Source organism: Odocoileus virginianus, chromosome 10 (genome assembly GCF_023699985.2).
Source record: "Odocoileus virginianus isolate 20LAN1187 ecotype Illinois chromosome 10, Ovbor_1.2, whole genome shotgun sequence".
Taxonomy (NCBI): domain Eukaryota; kingdom Metazoa; phylum Chordata; class Mammalia; order Artiodactyla; family Cervidae; genus Odocoileus; species Odocoileus virginianus.
The window spans coordinates 35,993,023-36,008,724 of record NC_069683.1 but is presented as its reverse complement, the minus strand read 5'-3'; the positions used below and the strand labels follow the sequence as shown (position 1 = coordinate 36,008,724).

The following is a 15,702-nucleotide window of genomic DNA, read 5'->3' as shown; positions in this document are numbered from 1 at the left end:
GTGCCTAGGTGCCCTCGCCCCTCCCATCATCCTGGCCAGGGCACCAGTGACCTTTTCTATAGCAGGAAGTACCCACCAGGGAAGGTTCTTCTCCCAAAGGCTACTTGGTAGCCTTGGTGATGGTGACGACCAATATGCCTGCCAGTCTCTAACCACAGAGGTCACTATCAGATGAGCCAAGAGTCACTCTTTTGTTGATGAGAAAATGGAGACTCCCTAAGGTCAGGAGACTTAAGGTTAAACCGCTGACCAAAGTTGACTTGGAACAAGTCGCTGGGCATCTCAGCCATGGCTATGTTCAGTAGAACTGAAGATGAGAAGTGTTTGTTTCCCCACATCACCCCCAGCTTCCCCTCCAGGGAGGCTTCACACCTACACTGGGGACCATGGAGTGGGTGGGGCTGCTAAGGCTCCTTGCTCCTTCCTTGGAGACCCTGCATGCACTCTTCTCCCCACAGTAATGGGGGTCAGTGGGGGTGGGACTCCCAGGAGGCAGCTCCTAACATCCCACTGATGCAACAGCCCAGGGAACAGCCCAGTGGATTTCTGGTTTGTCTAACAGAGTGGAAACAAATGAGTGGTGACTCCGCCATGGGCACACTCAGCACCACACGTGGAGATGAGCCCTAGTAGGGGTAGACAGGATAGAGGTGTTCAGGGGAGCACAGTCCTCCAGAAAGAGGCTCCGACTTCCTGTCATGAGCGGTAGCTGAACAAGTGCACTTCACCCCATTTTTAGACTCGCCCATTACAGGGGCTAAGCTTCTCCAGAGGCTGCCCCTCTCCCACCCCAGCCTGGTAGTGTTCTTGGCATATTAGGTAACAGGCAGACAAGTGAAAGACATGAAAAGTGCTCTAGAACCCAAACTGAATAACTTTATCTGCTCAACCAACATTGGCTCCCACCAGTTCTCCACCCTCTGCACCGCTGCCTGTGCCCGTCTAGAATTCAGAGCAGATGCTGCAGTGACTCTTTATGAGGATGGAATGAATTCCTTTAACACAAAGAAAGTGGGCTGACTTTCACTCTTACTCTCCACCCTCCTATACTCTTATTCCCAAATCAAGTTGCACCAGAATTGTCTTTCCATTCATGCAAGTCCTATCTGCCTTCCTTACCACATGCCAGATCCTTTTGAAAATGCCCTTCCCCTACACTTCTTTCTAGCAAAATCCCTCCATATAATCTTCAACACTTGGCTCCCATATTACCTCCTCTGTGAAGCCTTCCCAGGCTTCACCATTCTGGGTTCTTAGAATCTTCCTTTTAAACCTCTCACATAATTCATCAATAGTATTGTCTGAGGTCCACCATGTGAGACTGTCTTGTTAGGTAAAAAATAGCCAAATATTGGCAATATCATATGGTAAAATGTGAGACATCTCTGTGCTAATATGCTGTTTGTCATCTACACCATAGTAAGAGAATTATACCTCCCTCCTCTTTGTCTTCCCAGCATCTGGCATGATGGTTAGCATATAGTGGGTGCTCAGAAAGTGCTTGCTAGACAAGTAAGCACCATTTGATAAGGTTTTGTGTGCTGTCTGTTCTGTTTAGTTTCTTGCTCCAACACAAAACCAAAACCAAACTCAGGACTGTTGTAAAGGACCTTATAAATTTTCATCCCAGCCAAGCCAAGCTTCAGATGGTTGTCTGAGCAGGCTGAGCAGAGGAGGAGAATATCTAAGAACATGCAAGGAGTAGGGGAAGCCAATTGTTTGGGATAACTACCTTTCTGGCAGGAGAAACAGAGTCAACAGTTGATGGAGAGGAAGTAGCAGCTGAATCAGGAGATGGAAGGCAGGAGGGAGAAGACGTAGGATGAGTATGAGACAGGCTTTTAGAGAGTAGTTTATTCTGCACAGAACAGAAACAGAGGAAACTTTGATTATCCATAGGGAAATGCACAGTGATGCTTGCCTCGATGATATAGCCCCCTAATCTACACATCCAAGGAGAGGAAAGGATATCCAGGCTCCTGTCTCAGGACAAATATGTAACCTGTATCTTTGGAGCCCAGCAGGACTGTCTAGTTCCTGGTTACAATGCACTCTGTTACAGCTATTCTGGCTCCCTCATCACAAAATAGCTAGAGCAGAGCCATCCTATTCCTGACATGAACATAGACACGAACTCCTGAAGGCCTCACCCTGGAGCTTGGTATAAAGCAGCAGCTTCAAGTTTAGGAAAGGACAACTGCTGGAGGCTCTGGGGCACATGCCCCAGCAGGGGCCTCTGCAACCGCAGAGAACCCCGGAAATGGACGAATGGCAGAGTATTCTTCCCATGCCTATGCTCTGCCCAGTAGCAGAGAACACAGGTCTGGAGGAGGCCGAGTGAAAGCCGCAGAGGTGTGTTCTAGAGACCAGGCTTGCTGCAGGCATGGGAGTACCTTACACATGCACGTACCGTGGGTCCTCACCCTCAACTCTGTCATCTCCTTGCAAGCACATACTCTTCTTTTCAGCAGGTTTCTAACTAAGTGCCGGGACTGGGCTGTGCTTCCTATTCTAAGGCAAGGCCAATCTGTCTGGCTGGTGCTGCCTTTTGGGAAAGCAGAGCAGGTTATGGCCTGTGGTTGACCTTGACATTCAGGGTCTTCTGGATCAGGGCTATAGTGGTATTTCTCCACTATGCTGCCAAACATCATGAGCAACTGGTTTGCTTTCACTTTAAAGGCACCGTGATGTGATTTCTGCAGTGGGCCAGCTTTCCCTCTTTGTGTTGACCCCTAGGAAGCTCAGCCTACTCAGAAGCTAAGACCTGACAGTACACATGCTTCCATTTTCCTGTGACCTGAGCCTGCTTTTCTGCCTTGGTTTTCCCTTTGTCCTGATTTATCTACTTATTGAGTCTCCTCATTTGGAGCTTTTTTAGATGCCAGTCCAAAGCCTTCGGTGACTTGAAAACTAAATAGCTTTACAGACTACAAAGTGTGGAGGAAGGAAGAAACGAAGCTCCAGAGACTGATTCATGTCATCTCCCCACAGGTCCAACACCTGGGTTCCCAGGGGCTCTGAAAGCCCTGCATTTACCTGTGGGAAATCCCCGTGTCCAAACATGGAGGCAAGGTGAGCCGCCTTCTCCTTAATGTTCTTTTTGTGAAATTCCCTGTTGGCCAAGTTCTGAGCCCTTTTCTGCAGCCAAGGCGAGAAAGGAGAAAGAAAAAAGAGACAGTGACAGAGATGGTGAGGGCTCCCTCTGGAAGAGAGGCGGAAAGGCAGCCAGGTGGGCTTGCTGTGCTCAGTACACAGGGCAGGCAGGATGAGAGATGGGGAGGAGCAGTCGGAAGAGGAACCCACCCTGGGCAGGAGGGGCGGGGGAAGGCAGGCATCCCAGACACAGGCAGGGCAGAGGCAGGGCAAAGTCACGGGCAGGGCAGAGGCAGGGCAAAGAACGAGGCTTTCACCTGGAGAACCTTTTCCTCCACTTGCTGCAGCCGCCGCAGCACCCCAGAGAGGGCCAGCGCTCCCGGGCAGGTGGGAGGCAGGCTGGCAAGGTTTTCTGGCCCACCCAGTTGCAGGTCAGACTTGGCTCGGGCTCTCCAGGGCCTGGTTGGACACTCGCCACCAGCAGACACTTGCTTTAGCTCTCGGAGCACATGCCCTGTCACAACCACGGAGGGGAACTAGGGGAGACGGAAAATCAAGCTTCCTTCCCGAGGAAGGCCCTCTCATGGACCCCTCCCACCACTCACTGTGAGGAATCCCCACCAGGATCAGGGACAAGGGTATGCCACGTGCCACCTTGAGTGAGATTCCAAACTAACCTTGAGTGTTGACTTCTCACCACCTGCATCAGAATCACCTGATAGCCTCCTTAACAATACCATCTGGGGTGTTATCGACAACACTCCAGACCCCCCAAATCAGAACCTGTACTGTCCTGGTTCTGAAAGTCAGGGCTCAACCCCCAGAGAGTCAGCTTTAATTGGTTTGGGGGTGGGTACCAGAGATGGACATTTTTAAATAAAACTCTCTAGATGATTCTTATACTCAGGGACATAAAATCACTGCACTATCCACACGGACCTCCTTTGACTTCCGCCACCCCCACCCTTGGAAGCAACACAAAATTCCTAATGCTGTCCAGTAGTTTTGAGTGCTGTGTCAATAACAGTGATTCTAATTCCAAACCCAGAGGTGTTAACTGGAAAAAAGCCTCAGCCCATGGCTCCTGGCTGCCTCCCTACCCACTGGGCAGTTCAGGTCCTTGGGGCACCTGGGAGGTCTTCATAACATCCCACCACATCAATGGCATATGGCTAACTGGCAACCTGAGCCCATTCCATCATCACTGCCACTTTTCCCCATCAACTTAGAAATCAGTCTACTCAAGAGATCTGCAAACAAGCTGAGTATCCCAGGGGCACTACACAAAATACCCTGCACTGAAAGCATGGTAGTTGGTCAGCTGATATCGCCGACTGGCATGTATTTAAGATGCTGCATCCTTGGTTATTCTTACCTATAAGGGTGGTAACCTCAAGTTGTATCTGCCTTCCCAGAGAATCTACACTCAGCCCTAAGTGGGGTGCAGAGAGAGCCATGAACCCCAACCCCTCTGGATCAAAGTCCCCTCTGGCTTCACCAAGATGGCATCCACTGGAAGGAGTCCTACCTGCCTTTTCAGGGTTGGTGATGGGCTGGGTGTGGGCTCCTCCGGCTTGGGACAGCGAGAGTTAACAGGAGGGTCAGAGGAAGAGCGCAGTATAGGCTTACCTATCCCTGAGACACGGTGCTCCTGGGAGGAGGAAGGTGAGTCCAAAAAAAAGCAGCCACAGGAAATAGGAAGGAAAAGGTGAGTCAGATTGAGACACTTGGAGGAGGAGAGGAGAAGCAGGGAGACAGAGTTTGCAGATGCCGAGCAAGCCCAGGGCTGAGCTCTGACAAGCTGTGCCCAGCTGGAAAACGTGAACCCCAGCCCTCTGTCCCTGGTAACAGCTACTCTCATGGTCCCTTTCTCTTAGACAACGTGTGTGTCCCCAGGATGCAGTGTTTTTGGCTCGGACCGGGGCACTGAGCAGGCACTGCCAGAGCCTGTGCCAGGCAAGGGTGGCTAGTCCCAAAGTCCCTCCTGCCCATTAGATGATAGGGATGCTACAGTCCTTCTGAAGGAAGAAAGCCCTCATCAACACCTGGGGACCACAAGCAGTCAAGCCTCCAGAAAGGCCAGTTGAGAAAACAATTCGGACAGTTACAAATCTCAGAAACCTCCTTATGATAAAACCTGGCTTCCTGGGGGAGGTCAGTTTTTTCAGAAGGGGCATGATCTACATCAAGACTAGAAAGATGTCTATGATTGCCTCTGAACCAAATTAACCAAGAGTTACTCCTTCTCCTGAGAGGGGCCTAATTCTGTCATGTGACAGACATTCTCCAAAGGCAAACTGAACCCCTTGTCCCAACCTTTTGTAATGTGGCAGTGGTGTCCCAAAGAAATTCAGGGGAGCAAATGAAACCACGCAAGTGCACACTCCAAGTCGGAGTCTGAGATAAGAGAGCCGGGCCTGCGGCCTGACCCACAGCATCCCACTGTCTTCAGCCTTACACAGACCCTGGTCAGACAAACAGTCCTGCCAGCCTGACCTAAGGGAACAAGGAGAGAGGAGCACCAGGGTACACTCAGGGGGTTGGTTTCCATTCCTGTAGGCCTACATGGCGCTAAGATCTGTGATTCAGTTCCCCTGGTTTGGACCGGGTTTTCACCATGGACTTAGACCCTCAGACATCAGCATCTCTAAAGCTTCCTCCAGCTGCATCATCTCAAAGATGACTATAAACCCAGCCATGGTTGCAAAGCAAAACAAAATCAGGGCAAGGATTTTATCTCCAATAAAACAGGCATCAGCAAACTACAGTCCTCGGCCGAATCCAGCCTGCTGCCTGTGTTTGTAAATAAAGTTTTATTGGCACACCGCCACATGTATTTGTTTACATACTGCTCATGGCTGCCTTCACAGTGACTCAACTCTGCCATTATAGCAGAGCTGTCATTGCAAGAGAGATCACATCGACCCTAAAGTCTAAAATACTTGCTATCCGGTCCCTTTTAGGAAAGTCTGACTCCAGACCAAGAAGAAGCTCGAGTCTCCTTTTGAGCCAGGACTGGCTGGCATACCTGAAGTCCAGCACTTGCCTGACATTTGCTGGCTTCTCAGCAGGCTCCGGTCACCAGGAAGGCAAGGTCAGTGGATGTTTGACAGGACTCACCTGCCTCAGGATTGAGGGGTTCCGCGAGCTCTCCTCGAACTTGGCCAGCAGCTGACTTGCCATGGACTTGACTTTGTTCTGATTTCCACCTTCCTTAATGCCCTCTTGATTGGAGCCCAAGCTCTGGCTGGAAAAGGCTGAAGGCTGCAAAGGCCAAATCAGTGCATTGGTTGTTGGATCCGGAACCCAGATATCATGGGGTAGGTCTGGGGGCTCACGACAGGGAGAGTTCTTGAAGAAGGACACCCTCTATGGTCTGAGAAAATGAGGCAGACACAGCAGGCAACGCCCAGTGGAGACAATGCTCAAAGGTGGGACATGGTTCCCCAAAGGTGGGCACAGCCAGGCTTGCGAGCCAGACAGTGTTTGAATTCTGACTTCTCTGACGTTTCCTCGTTTGTAAAATGGGAGCAGAAACCCACCCTCGCGTAACTGTTGCAAAAACAAAATATAATAATGAAATGATGAACAGAACAGTTTCCAAACCCATCACGTGGCTGACAGGAGGTGAAGAGTAGTGGGGGTGAACGAAGCAAGAGGGGGTGTCAGTGGGGCAACGCACAGGGGCCTAGCTTCCCCTCTCTCCTCTGCACCCCACGCCCAATGGCAACCAGCCCTGTCCTGTTGTTTCTATCTTTTTAAAAAAAGTTTAATTTTGAAATAATTTTAGACTGGCAGAAAAGTTACAAAGACAGCACAGATAGCTCCTGTATACCACAGATGCAGCAGTACCTAATATTAACATATGGAATAATCATGGTACTGTTATCAAACCCAAGAATTTAACATGGCATGATACCATTAACAGAACTATGGACTTGATTCAGATTGCACCAGTTTCCCACGGATGTTCTTTTAGGTTCCAGGATGCAATCCAGGATCCCACACTGCATTTAATCATCATGCCTCCTCCACCTCCTCCCATCTGTAACAGTCTCTCCATCTTTCTCTGTCTTTCATGACCTTGACAGTTGTGAAGGACACAGGTCAGCTATTTTGTACAAAGTCCCTCCATCTGGGTAGGACTGATGGTTGCTCATGATTAGACTAGAGTTAGGGATTTTGAGGAAGGATGTCACAGAGGTGAGAGGTCCTTCTCATTGCTTTGTTTTGGGGTACATGATATCAACATGACTTGTGACTGTTTAGAGGCTGACCTTGACTGCTTGGTTATGCTACCTTATAAAATGGAATTCCATCTAAGATTTTCTTAGCTCATCTGCAAAAAATAAGACATCGAAACTGATCGCTGTCCAGTAAATGTCTGTTCCCTGGTACCATAGATCTGCTCCCATCAGCCTCAAAAATACAAATGGCATTGTCATGTCAAGAGGGCAGTCAGTTTTCCCAAGGAGACAATGCATCTCCCTTACAAACAGATATTCTCAAAACAAAGATATGTTCACTTAGAAGAAATTCATGAGAAGAGATAAGCTATAGTCAATTGTTTTTTTGTTTTTTGTTTTTTTTTAAGATTCCCTAAGTGTAGCAGCCCCATGGGAAACCTAGTATGCACAGCCACTCTGAAGAGTTGGACAAACACAAATCAAAGAGTCACTCCCCACTTCAAAGCGGGAACTGCAACTCTGCATAGCAATCCAGTCTTGAGTGTGAATAGGGCAAGTTTACTAGGCTGGTCACTGTTTGTACAGCCCAAAGTAGGCCAGGACAGTGGGTCATGCAGACAGGCCCTTTGCAGACATTCATGTGCTCATGAATCACTTTAAAACCAGATTTGGAATTAGCCTCCAACTAATAAAAATTAAAAAAAAAAAAAAAAAAACCAGATTTGGATTCAGTGGATCTGGGGTGGGCCCTGATCTGCATTTTTAACGAGCTGCCAGGTGATACTGGTGCCCTGGTTCTTGGCTCACACTTTGAGTAGTAAGAATTTAGAGGAAATTATTGCTTGGTTAAATCTCACTTAAGCAAATAGCTGGCCAAGAAAATAGAGCCATTTCAGAAGAGGCAGGTGCGACCAGATTTCTTCCCACACTGACTGCTGTGCTGCCAGCAACAGAAACAGTACAAACACCCCCTCAGATGAGGCACAGATGAAAGGCAGAAGACTTCCCCACGGACAAAATGTATCCAAGGGAAGCTTCCTGGGAGGAGGCGGGAACAAATCATAGGCACTTAGAGCAGAGCCAGCGCCCCATAACTAGAGAATGGGATGTTTCTCAGCCATGGCTTCCTCCTCTCAGCTGGCTTCCTGCTCACACCAGACCCAAGAGCAACAGCTCTCAATCATATAAGTAAAAGAAGTTTTTTTCTAAGTCCTATAAATCAAGTACGAATGTATCCTACAAATTATCCCTGTGCCGTTGAGTCATTGTTTTGGCATCAGCCAGTAGGCTAGCTAAAGCTGGTATTCTTAAAATTTACAGACAGTATCTAGCCTGCTTTTGTGGATTAGAATGGCTTTTTGGAATAAGGTGTGGGGCTTCCCTGATAGCTCGGTTGGTAAAGAATCTGCCTGCAATGCAGGAGACCCCAGTTTGATTCCTGGGTCAGGAAGATCCACTGGAGAAGGGATAGGCTACCCACTCCACTATTCTTGGGCTTCCCTTGTGGCTCAGCTGGTAAAGAATCCGCCTGCAATGCAGGAGACCTGGGTTCGATCCCTGGGTTGGGAAGACTCCCTGGAGAAGGGAAAGGCTTCCCACACCAGGATTCTGGCCTGGAGAACTCCATGGACTGTATAGTCCACAGGGTCGCAAACAGTAGGACACGACTGAGCGACTTTTACTTTCTTTCACTTGGAATGAGGGATATATCTCAGGTCTCTTTAAAGAGCTGCCCGGGGAAGCAAGAACTGGTACTCTTTCTTCTGATCAATTTTTCAGTAGCAGGAGAGAGCTAGTCCTGCTTGGCTTTGACAAAGTAGCCTGTAAGTTTCTTCTTTCACCAGAAGGTGGCACTTGTGGGTGCTGGGACATTCCCCTTAAAGACTAATGGTACAGAAAGCACAAAAAGTAGAAATGAGGACTGGGAGAATAGTGGGACTGCTGGTGCCTCTTTACTACTTACTATTAACAGTGGTTATATCTTGATTAACCTAGGTGCCAGAGACCATGATTGGTATGGTATGTGCATGCATGCATGCTTACACATCCTCTAATGTAATCTTTAAGATTAAATTAAAACTTGTTTAATCTTGACTCTGGCATGTAGAGAATCTTGTCATCTGCAGACTGAGAATCTTCCTTCTTTTCCAACCTGGACTCCTTTTATTTCTTTTTCTTCTCTGATTGCCATGGCTAGGACTTCTAAAACTATGCTGAATAATAGTGGTGAGAGTGGGCACCTTTGTCTTGTTTCCTGATTTTAGAGGAAATGCTTTCAGTTTTTCACCACTGAGAATAATGTTTGTTCTGGGTTTGTTGTATATGGCCTTTATTATATTGAGGTATGTTCCTCCTATGCCTACTATTTAATCTTTGAAAATTCTGCAAAATGTCCTACATTTCAAATGCAACATCTGTGTTTTACAGACATGAGCCACACCCTGGGAGAGTGACATAGCTAGTGACCAGACCCGACTGTTTTCCCATCAAGCTAAGCTTGGCACCCAGCGGTTCATGAGAGGAAAGAAAGAAGGGCGGGGAGACTGCCTCGGTCAGGCAAGTGGGCTGTGGCCACTGGCTGTCAGGAAACAGGCCTTTGTGTAAACCGACGCTGAGCACACGAACCTCATCCAGGTTGTTGAAGCCCTTCCGCCTCCGCTTGTTCATGTCATTCTCTTCGGTCCGGCTGTCCACCTGTGATGGCCAAGAAAGCATGGTGAGCTCAGGGCTGGCCAAGGGCTGCGGTGCCAGCACTGGGGATCCAACCCTGCCCACAATAGCTGCCAGCCCAGTTACCCTGCACCGTGATAAATGCTCTCAGCTCTGTTCAGGCACAGCGGAGGAATCCTCCCTCCGCCTCAGGAGCCAGGGCTTCTGTCAGAAGAGGGTGGGAATACAGATCCCCAAATCATGCCGAAACATCCCAGAGCACAAAGAATCCCTGTGACATGGGCAGGGATTGCCTCCTTTCAGTGACCTTGGACTCAGAGCCATCACAGCCAGGCCTGCTGATGCTGCCCTGAGGGTATCACCTCCTATGAAGAGGTGTCACTGGCTCCCCTGACAGGCACGGATTCTCAGGACTCAGATCAGCTGTCCAGGAATTTGATGGCAAATTACTTCTGCCATTCAGTCCCACTGCAGCAACTGGTAAATGATACTGTGTTAACTTCAAAACAGTATCGGATATGACATGAAAACTATGATGACCATATAGCTAAGTCTGCCCAGGACATTTTGATGCATTGCTTCCCCCCCTCCCCCATCCCAGGCATAATTAGGAATAATGCCCTTTTTATTATTTTTAAGATTTTTGTTGTTGTTGTTATGGACCATTTAAAAAGTCTTTGTTGAATTCTTTGCAATATTGCTTCTGTTCTATGTTTTGGTTTTTTGGCTGTGAAGCATATGGGATCTTGGCTCCCCAAGCAGGGATCGAACCTGGCCCCCTGCACTAGAAGTCAAAGTCTTAACCACTGACCACCAGGGAAGTCCCTCATTCTCAAAAGTACCCTGGTTTAGACAAAAAATTGCATGACTCTCCTATTGATAAGCCCTTACAGTCGACTCTGCTTCGCAGATTTGGACATTTACATCCAGAGACCCCCTTCTACCTCAGGCTATTGCACGATGCCTGCAAGGACCACCCAAGGGCACACCTGTGGTCTGGCTTTTCTACTTAAGGGAAGCAGCGGGACTGCACAAGTTGAGCTGATGCTATGAGCTGGGATAGGGCTGCAGGCTAGATTTGGTGCTTCCCCCTACCCACTAACCCTCTCCTTGACACTGGGGTTAGACCTAAGCTGGGACCTTCCCCATGTGGCCAGCCCACTGAGGACCATGGAGCCAACCCCACTGACTATGGCTCCCCATGGGAGACTCCAACCCCCTCAGCGGGGAAAATGTGAAAAGTGTGTTAGTTACCCATGGCCTGTACCCACCAGACTTCTCTGCCCATGGGATTCCCCAGGCAAGAACACTGGAGTGGGTTGCCATTTCCTTCTCCAGGGGATCTTCCTGACCCAGGGGTCAAACCCTTGTCTCTTACGTCTCCTGCACTGGCAGATGGATTCTTTACCAATCTGAGCCATCAGGGAAGGCCAGATTAAATCCCAGCCTCTGTTCACACTGGATGCAGCTGAAATGGCTTCTGGCCTCTCTCTCCCCTCCAACCCAGGCTGCAGCCCAATCAGCACCACATGTCCTCACCTTGCCCCATCCCAGAGGACCCTTTACCCCCCGGATGTTGTAAATCAACAGGAATGATCAGAGCCCTCAGCACAGAGTCTAGTCTGTACCCACTCGCTCTCACAGGCAAGCACCTGCTCCCCCTGCTCTTACACTCCTCACCACCTCTGCCCCTCCTCCTATTTACCAGCAACTTGAAAAAATTTTAAAACAAGATCAACTGCAGTGTAGTCATTGATATTTGTTCAAAAATGTGACCCTTCCCTTGCTCAGGCAGCACAAAACAACAGATCAAAGGGCCTCACCTTCCCTTTAACATTTTCCTCTGCTTCTAACAAATCATTTTTCTGTGAATGGAAATGATTTCAACCCAAATGTTTGGGCAAACACCAAGAGAAACAGATGACCTTATTTGCAGCGTCGGGTTCTAGAGGCCTAGGCTGTTTAGGCGCCCGGCTCCACAGTCTGTGAGTGCTACACTGGCCCCGAGACAAGCCTGTGAAAGCACAGGGTGTCCTCCCCACAAGAACACTTCAGGCATCATCTTAGAGTTTTCTGCTGTTCTTCCTGTTTCTACCTTTAATGAGGACTTGGTTTTTCCCTCCAAGAGCAACATCTTACTCTCTGGGTGTGATTGGTCCAACAATCAGAGCCTACATGGATCCAAATTCAGTATATTAGTGGCTGGTGCACAGAAAACATTCCTGGGGGGAGAGTACCCAGAAGCAGGACCTAAGAAGACCCCCAAATTCTTCAGGGAGAGAGGAAGTGGGTGGGGGCAACCTCAACTCCTCTGATTCAGCCTGACCCACAGGACAATAAAATGCAGTCTATATGGAAAGGTCAGCCACACAACAGACCCAAAGGGTCTCTGCTCTTCCATATGGATTTATCATGAAAGCACTTATGCTCAACTCAGAGCTAGGTTAAAACACAAAGCTTGAGAAAACACAAACCTGGAGTTTTATCTAATTTTTCTTATCTGTACATCTCTATTCAGGAGCCAAAAAATCCTCCGTATCCCCCTCTCCTTGAACTCTATTTTGCACCATAGAGAAGTGGGTACAAGGAGGAAAAAAATAGTTATTGTGCCCTGAGACAGCAGGAGATTAAACAAATAACTCACTTCCTTTTCCCATAAATTTTTTCTGTCCTTTCATCCTAAGACACTTTCTTATCATGATTTCCCAATGATTTGAAAGAGTCTATATATCAAAAGACATTTATTAAACTACTTGGTGATCTCCATTTAAAAAAACAGACGTGTATCTAGACGTATATCTACCAAGCTCATCCTTTATTTGATCAGCACAAAATATTCTTGTTCCCATACTACCTGACTTAAGTTGATTTTAGCTCCAAACAAGCCAACTTTATATTTAGTTAGCCGATGAACCCTAACCCTGGAGAAATTCAGACCAAGGTCATAGGAAGAGAGACAGGCCATTGTAGGCAGTGACCTGACTGAAAGTACAGTGGCCACCATGATATTTAGAAAGATGGCCAGTGACACTGGCAAGACAGCTCCCCTCTCCGTGGCAGAGCAGCAAGGAGCCATGGGTTCAAGTTCTGACCTGAATTACTTTCCAGCTAAGTGAGCTTAGGAAAATCATCAACTTTTCTGACTTTAGTTTCCTCACCTCTAGGATCCTATACTAAGCTATTGTAAGGATGAATACCAAAAAAAAAAAAAAAAGATGAAAACAATCATGTATATAAGACACTTCTTCTATGTAGTGCTATAGAAGTGTTAGACATTTGAAGTTAGGTCAGTGCTATTCATAGAATTAGAAAATCTGAATTCTAGTCTGGCTTTGACATTTACCCACCTATATGGGATCACAATATAATCTCCCTAAGACCAAGTTTCCCCATCTCTAAAACTGGGATGAGAATATGTCCCTTGACTTCCTCAAAACCTAACAAGAGCAAATGAGCTATCTACAGCACTGCTGTGTGCGCTGTACAATGCTGGATCCGTCACGGCTGCAGTGCACAAGCCAGTGGTCAACCCAGCTAGTTCTACCCTTTTCAGAAAACGAGCATCTTTGTTCACTCAGTACTCCTAAAGGACAGGTTGGGGACCATCACGTACAGAGCCCTTTCTGTGTGCCAGAGAAGGAGATCAGATCTGCAGCTCACATTGGTTCAACACCGTCTTCACAGCAATGCAATGCTTGTTATCATGTCACATTTTGCAGCCAAGCAAAGAAACTTAGAGAGGTTCAAACATGTGCTGAATCACCAGCAGACCAAAATATGCAGTTGTCAGCCTGGCTTTAAAGTGCATCCTCATTCTATAAGGCAGTGCAGAGTCCCAGGTTGTGGAAACACAGAGGACAGGAGTGATCACTGCCCACAGAGACCTGCAGACCTCGGGTGCCCAGGGTGGTGGGGGGGCGTGCACGCGGCTCAAGGCCCACACTGGCCAAGCAAGGCAGCATTAGGACCCAGGGCCCTTGACTCCCTAAGCTGTCTTCAAATCTCTGAACTGACAAGTGTGAAAAACCTAGTGGGAGTTTTGGCTGCTGGGTGGGCGGTTCTGTGAGCACGGCTGGAGAAGGGGAGTGAGAGGAACTTAGGAAGCTGCACTGGAAAGTCAGTTCCTTCTGGCAGGGACCCTGGCCCTCTTGTTCATTGCTGTGCCCCAGCAATGAGAACTTGGCATAAAATGGGGACTTAGTAAATCTTGGTTGAATGAATGGGCGGATGGAGGAGGGACTTTCTTACATAATGGCCCCTGAATCTTTGGAAAGTGTCTGTGGAGGAGAGTCAAGGAGAAGGGCTAGAAGGGCCCCTCCTACCCCTGGCGCAGACCAGACACTGATCTTACTCATGCTTTGTGAATCCCACTCCGCCAGGGACCAGCAATAGAGGAGGACCTGGGTCAGAATCAGCCAGCAGACCAGGATAAATCCTCGGGCCACTGACCTGGCTTCTAGGATGGGGTTTCCAGGGACAAATGACAAGTTCTGTGTTGCCTTGTCCCTCAAGGAATGGGTTCAGAACGGGGAAAACAAAGACCAAACAACTTGACTATGTCTGTCGTATGTACTGTGACTGATGAGGCCATAAATCCAGGTATTATCTATGTGGGGTCAGATGAGAAAAGCATAGACAGGTAGTGTGTGCATGTGTATATACACACCCACGTGCACACACAGGATAAGATCACGTATGTGTGTTCAGATTTTGCCTGTGGGTATGGTGACAAGTGTGTGTACATGCCCACACGCATACACAGAAGGACAGAGATCACATATGTGTGAGCATGGTGACAAGAACTGCTCTGGGTCTCCAGGAACTGTCCCATACCACCAGGCTGCTAGAAGCTGATCGGGACAGAGGCAGATCTGCAGAAGTAGACCAAGGGCCTTTTAAGAGAAAACAGAATCCCCAACTCTTCTCCTTCCCCCCAGGCATGGGCCATCCAGTCTCCAGAAATAACCAGCCCCAGTTGGTTACCATTCACCAGAGGTACAGCCCTCTCGGCATGGGATAGGAAAGTCATTGTCTCTAAAATAAGTTCCTGGATGGAGGAAAAGCCTTCAGTTTTGCCCAAAGTTGTTGTCTTTTGCTGGAATTTAGATATTATCAGGAAAAGAAGGTTAGGGAGGAAAGAAGGTTTTAACACCAACATCAAAAACCAGGAGGGCGAGAGAGTGTTAGCCCAGCTCAGGAGAGAAACAAAGAGCCCGCTTCAGATTAAGACACCACATGTGAACAAATATGGGCTGCTCAATCTCTGTATCTGGAGAAGGCACTGGCAACCCACTCCAGTGTTCTTGCCTAGAGAATCCCAGGGACAGGGGAGCCTGGTGGCTGCCGTCTATGGGGTCGCAAAGAGTCAGAGGTGACTGAAGCGACGCAGCAGCAGCAGCAGCAGCAATCCCCCTATCAAGATGCTCCTCTGAAGTTAGTAAGGAGGGAGGAGGGGTAGGGAGGGATGGGGGAGGGCGAGGAGAATACAGATGCACCTATACATACAGATTGTGTGTTCGAGCCCTGGTGTAGAAAATCACGCAAGAACAGCCTAGCCTGCATCTCCAGACCGTAAGGACACATGTACCAGGGCAGTGAAGACTGCGTGTTTAATTGCACTGACATCTCCTGGGTGTAACGGTGGGGGAGCCCCATATGTATGTACAGTATTCAGTCTCCTGTGTAGAACTCCGCTGTGTGTGTCCAGAGGCAACCTGGAGTGTACTCAGTACCCCTTGCTTATGAGACATAT

At 48.4% G+C, this 15,702-nt stretch overlaps 1 protein-coding gene across 3 annotated transcripts in view; it reads right to left on the bottom strand.

Moving 5' to 3' along the window:
- MICAL2 (microtubule associated monooxygenase, calponin and LIM domain containing 2) overlaps nt 1–15,702 on the bottom strand; it is a 229,848-nt gene that overhangs the window by 96,443 nt on the left and 117,703 nt on the right. For all 3 annotated transcript variants that reach the window (XM_070473390.1, XM_070473388.1, XM_070473389.1), the window contains exons 16-21: nt 9,906–9,974; nt 6,214–6,357; nt 4,622–4,744; nt 3,411–3,629; nt 3,037–3,138; nt 1,733–1,858 (exon numbers count right to left, since the gene is read on the bottom strand). In XM_070473390.1, coding sequence (XP_070329491.1) covers nt 1,733–1,858; nt 3,037–3,138; nt 3,411–3,629; nt 4,622–4,744; nt 6,214–6,357; nt 9,906–9,974 — 783 coding nt within the window. The remainder of the gene's footprint in view (nt 1–1,732; nt 1,859–3,036; nt 3,139–3,410; nt 3,630–4,621; nt 4,745–6,213; nt 6,358–9,905; nt 9,975–15,702) is intronic.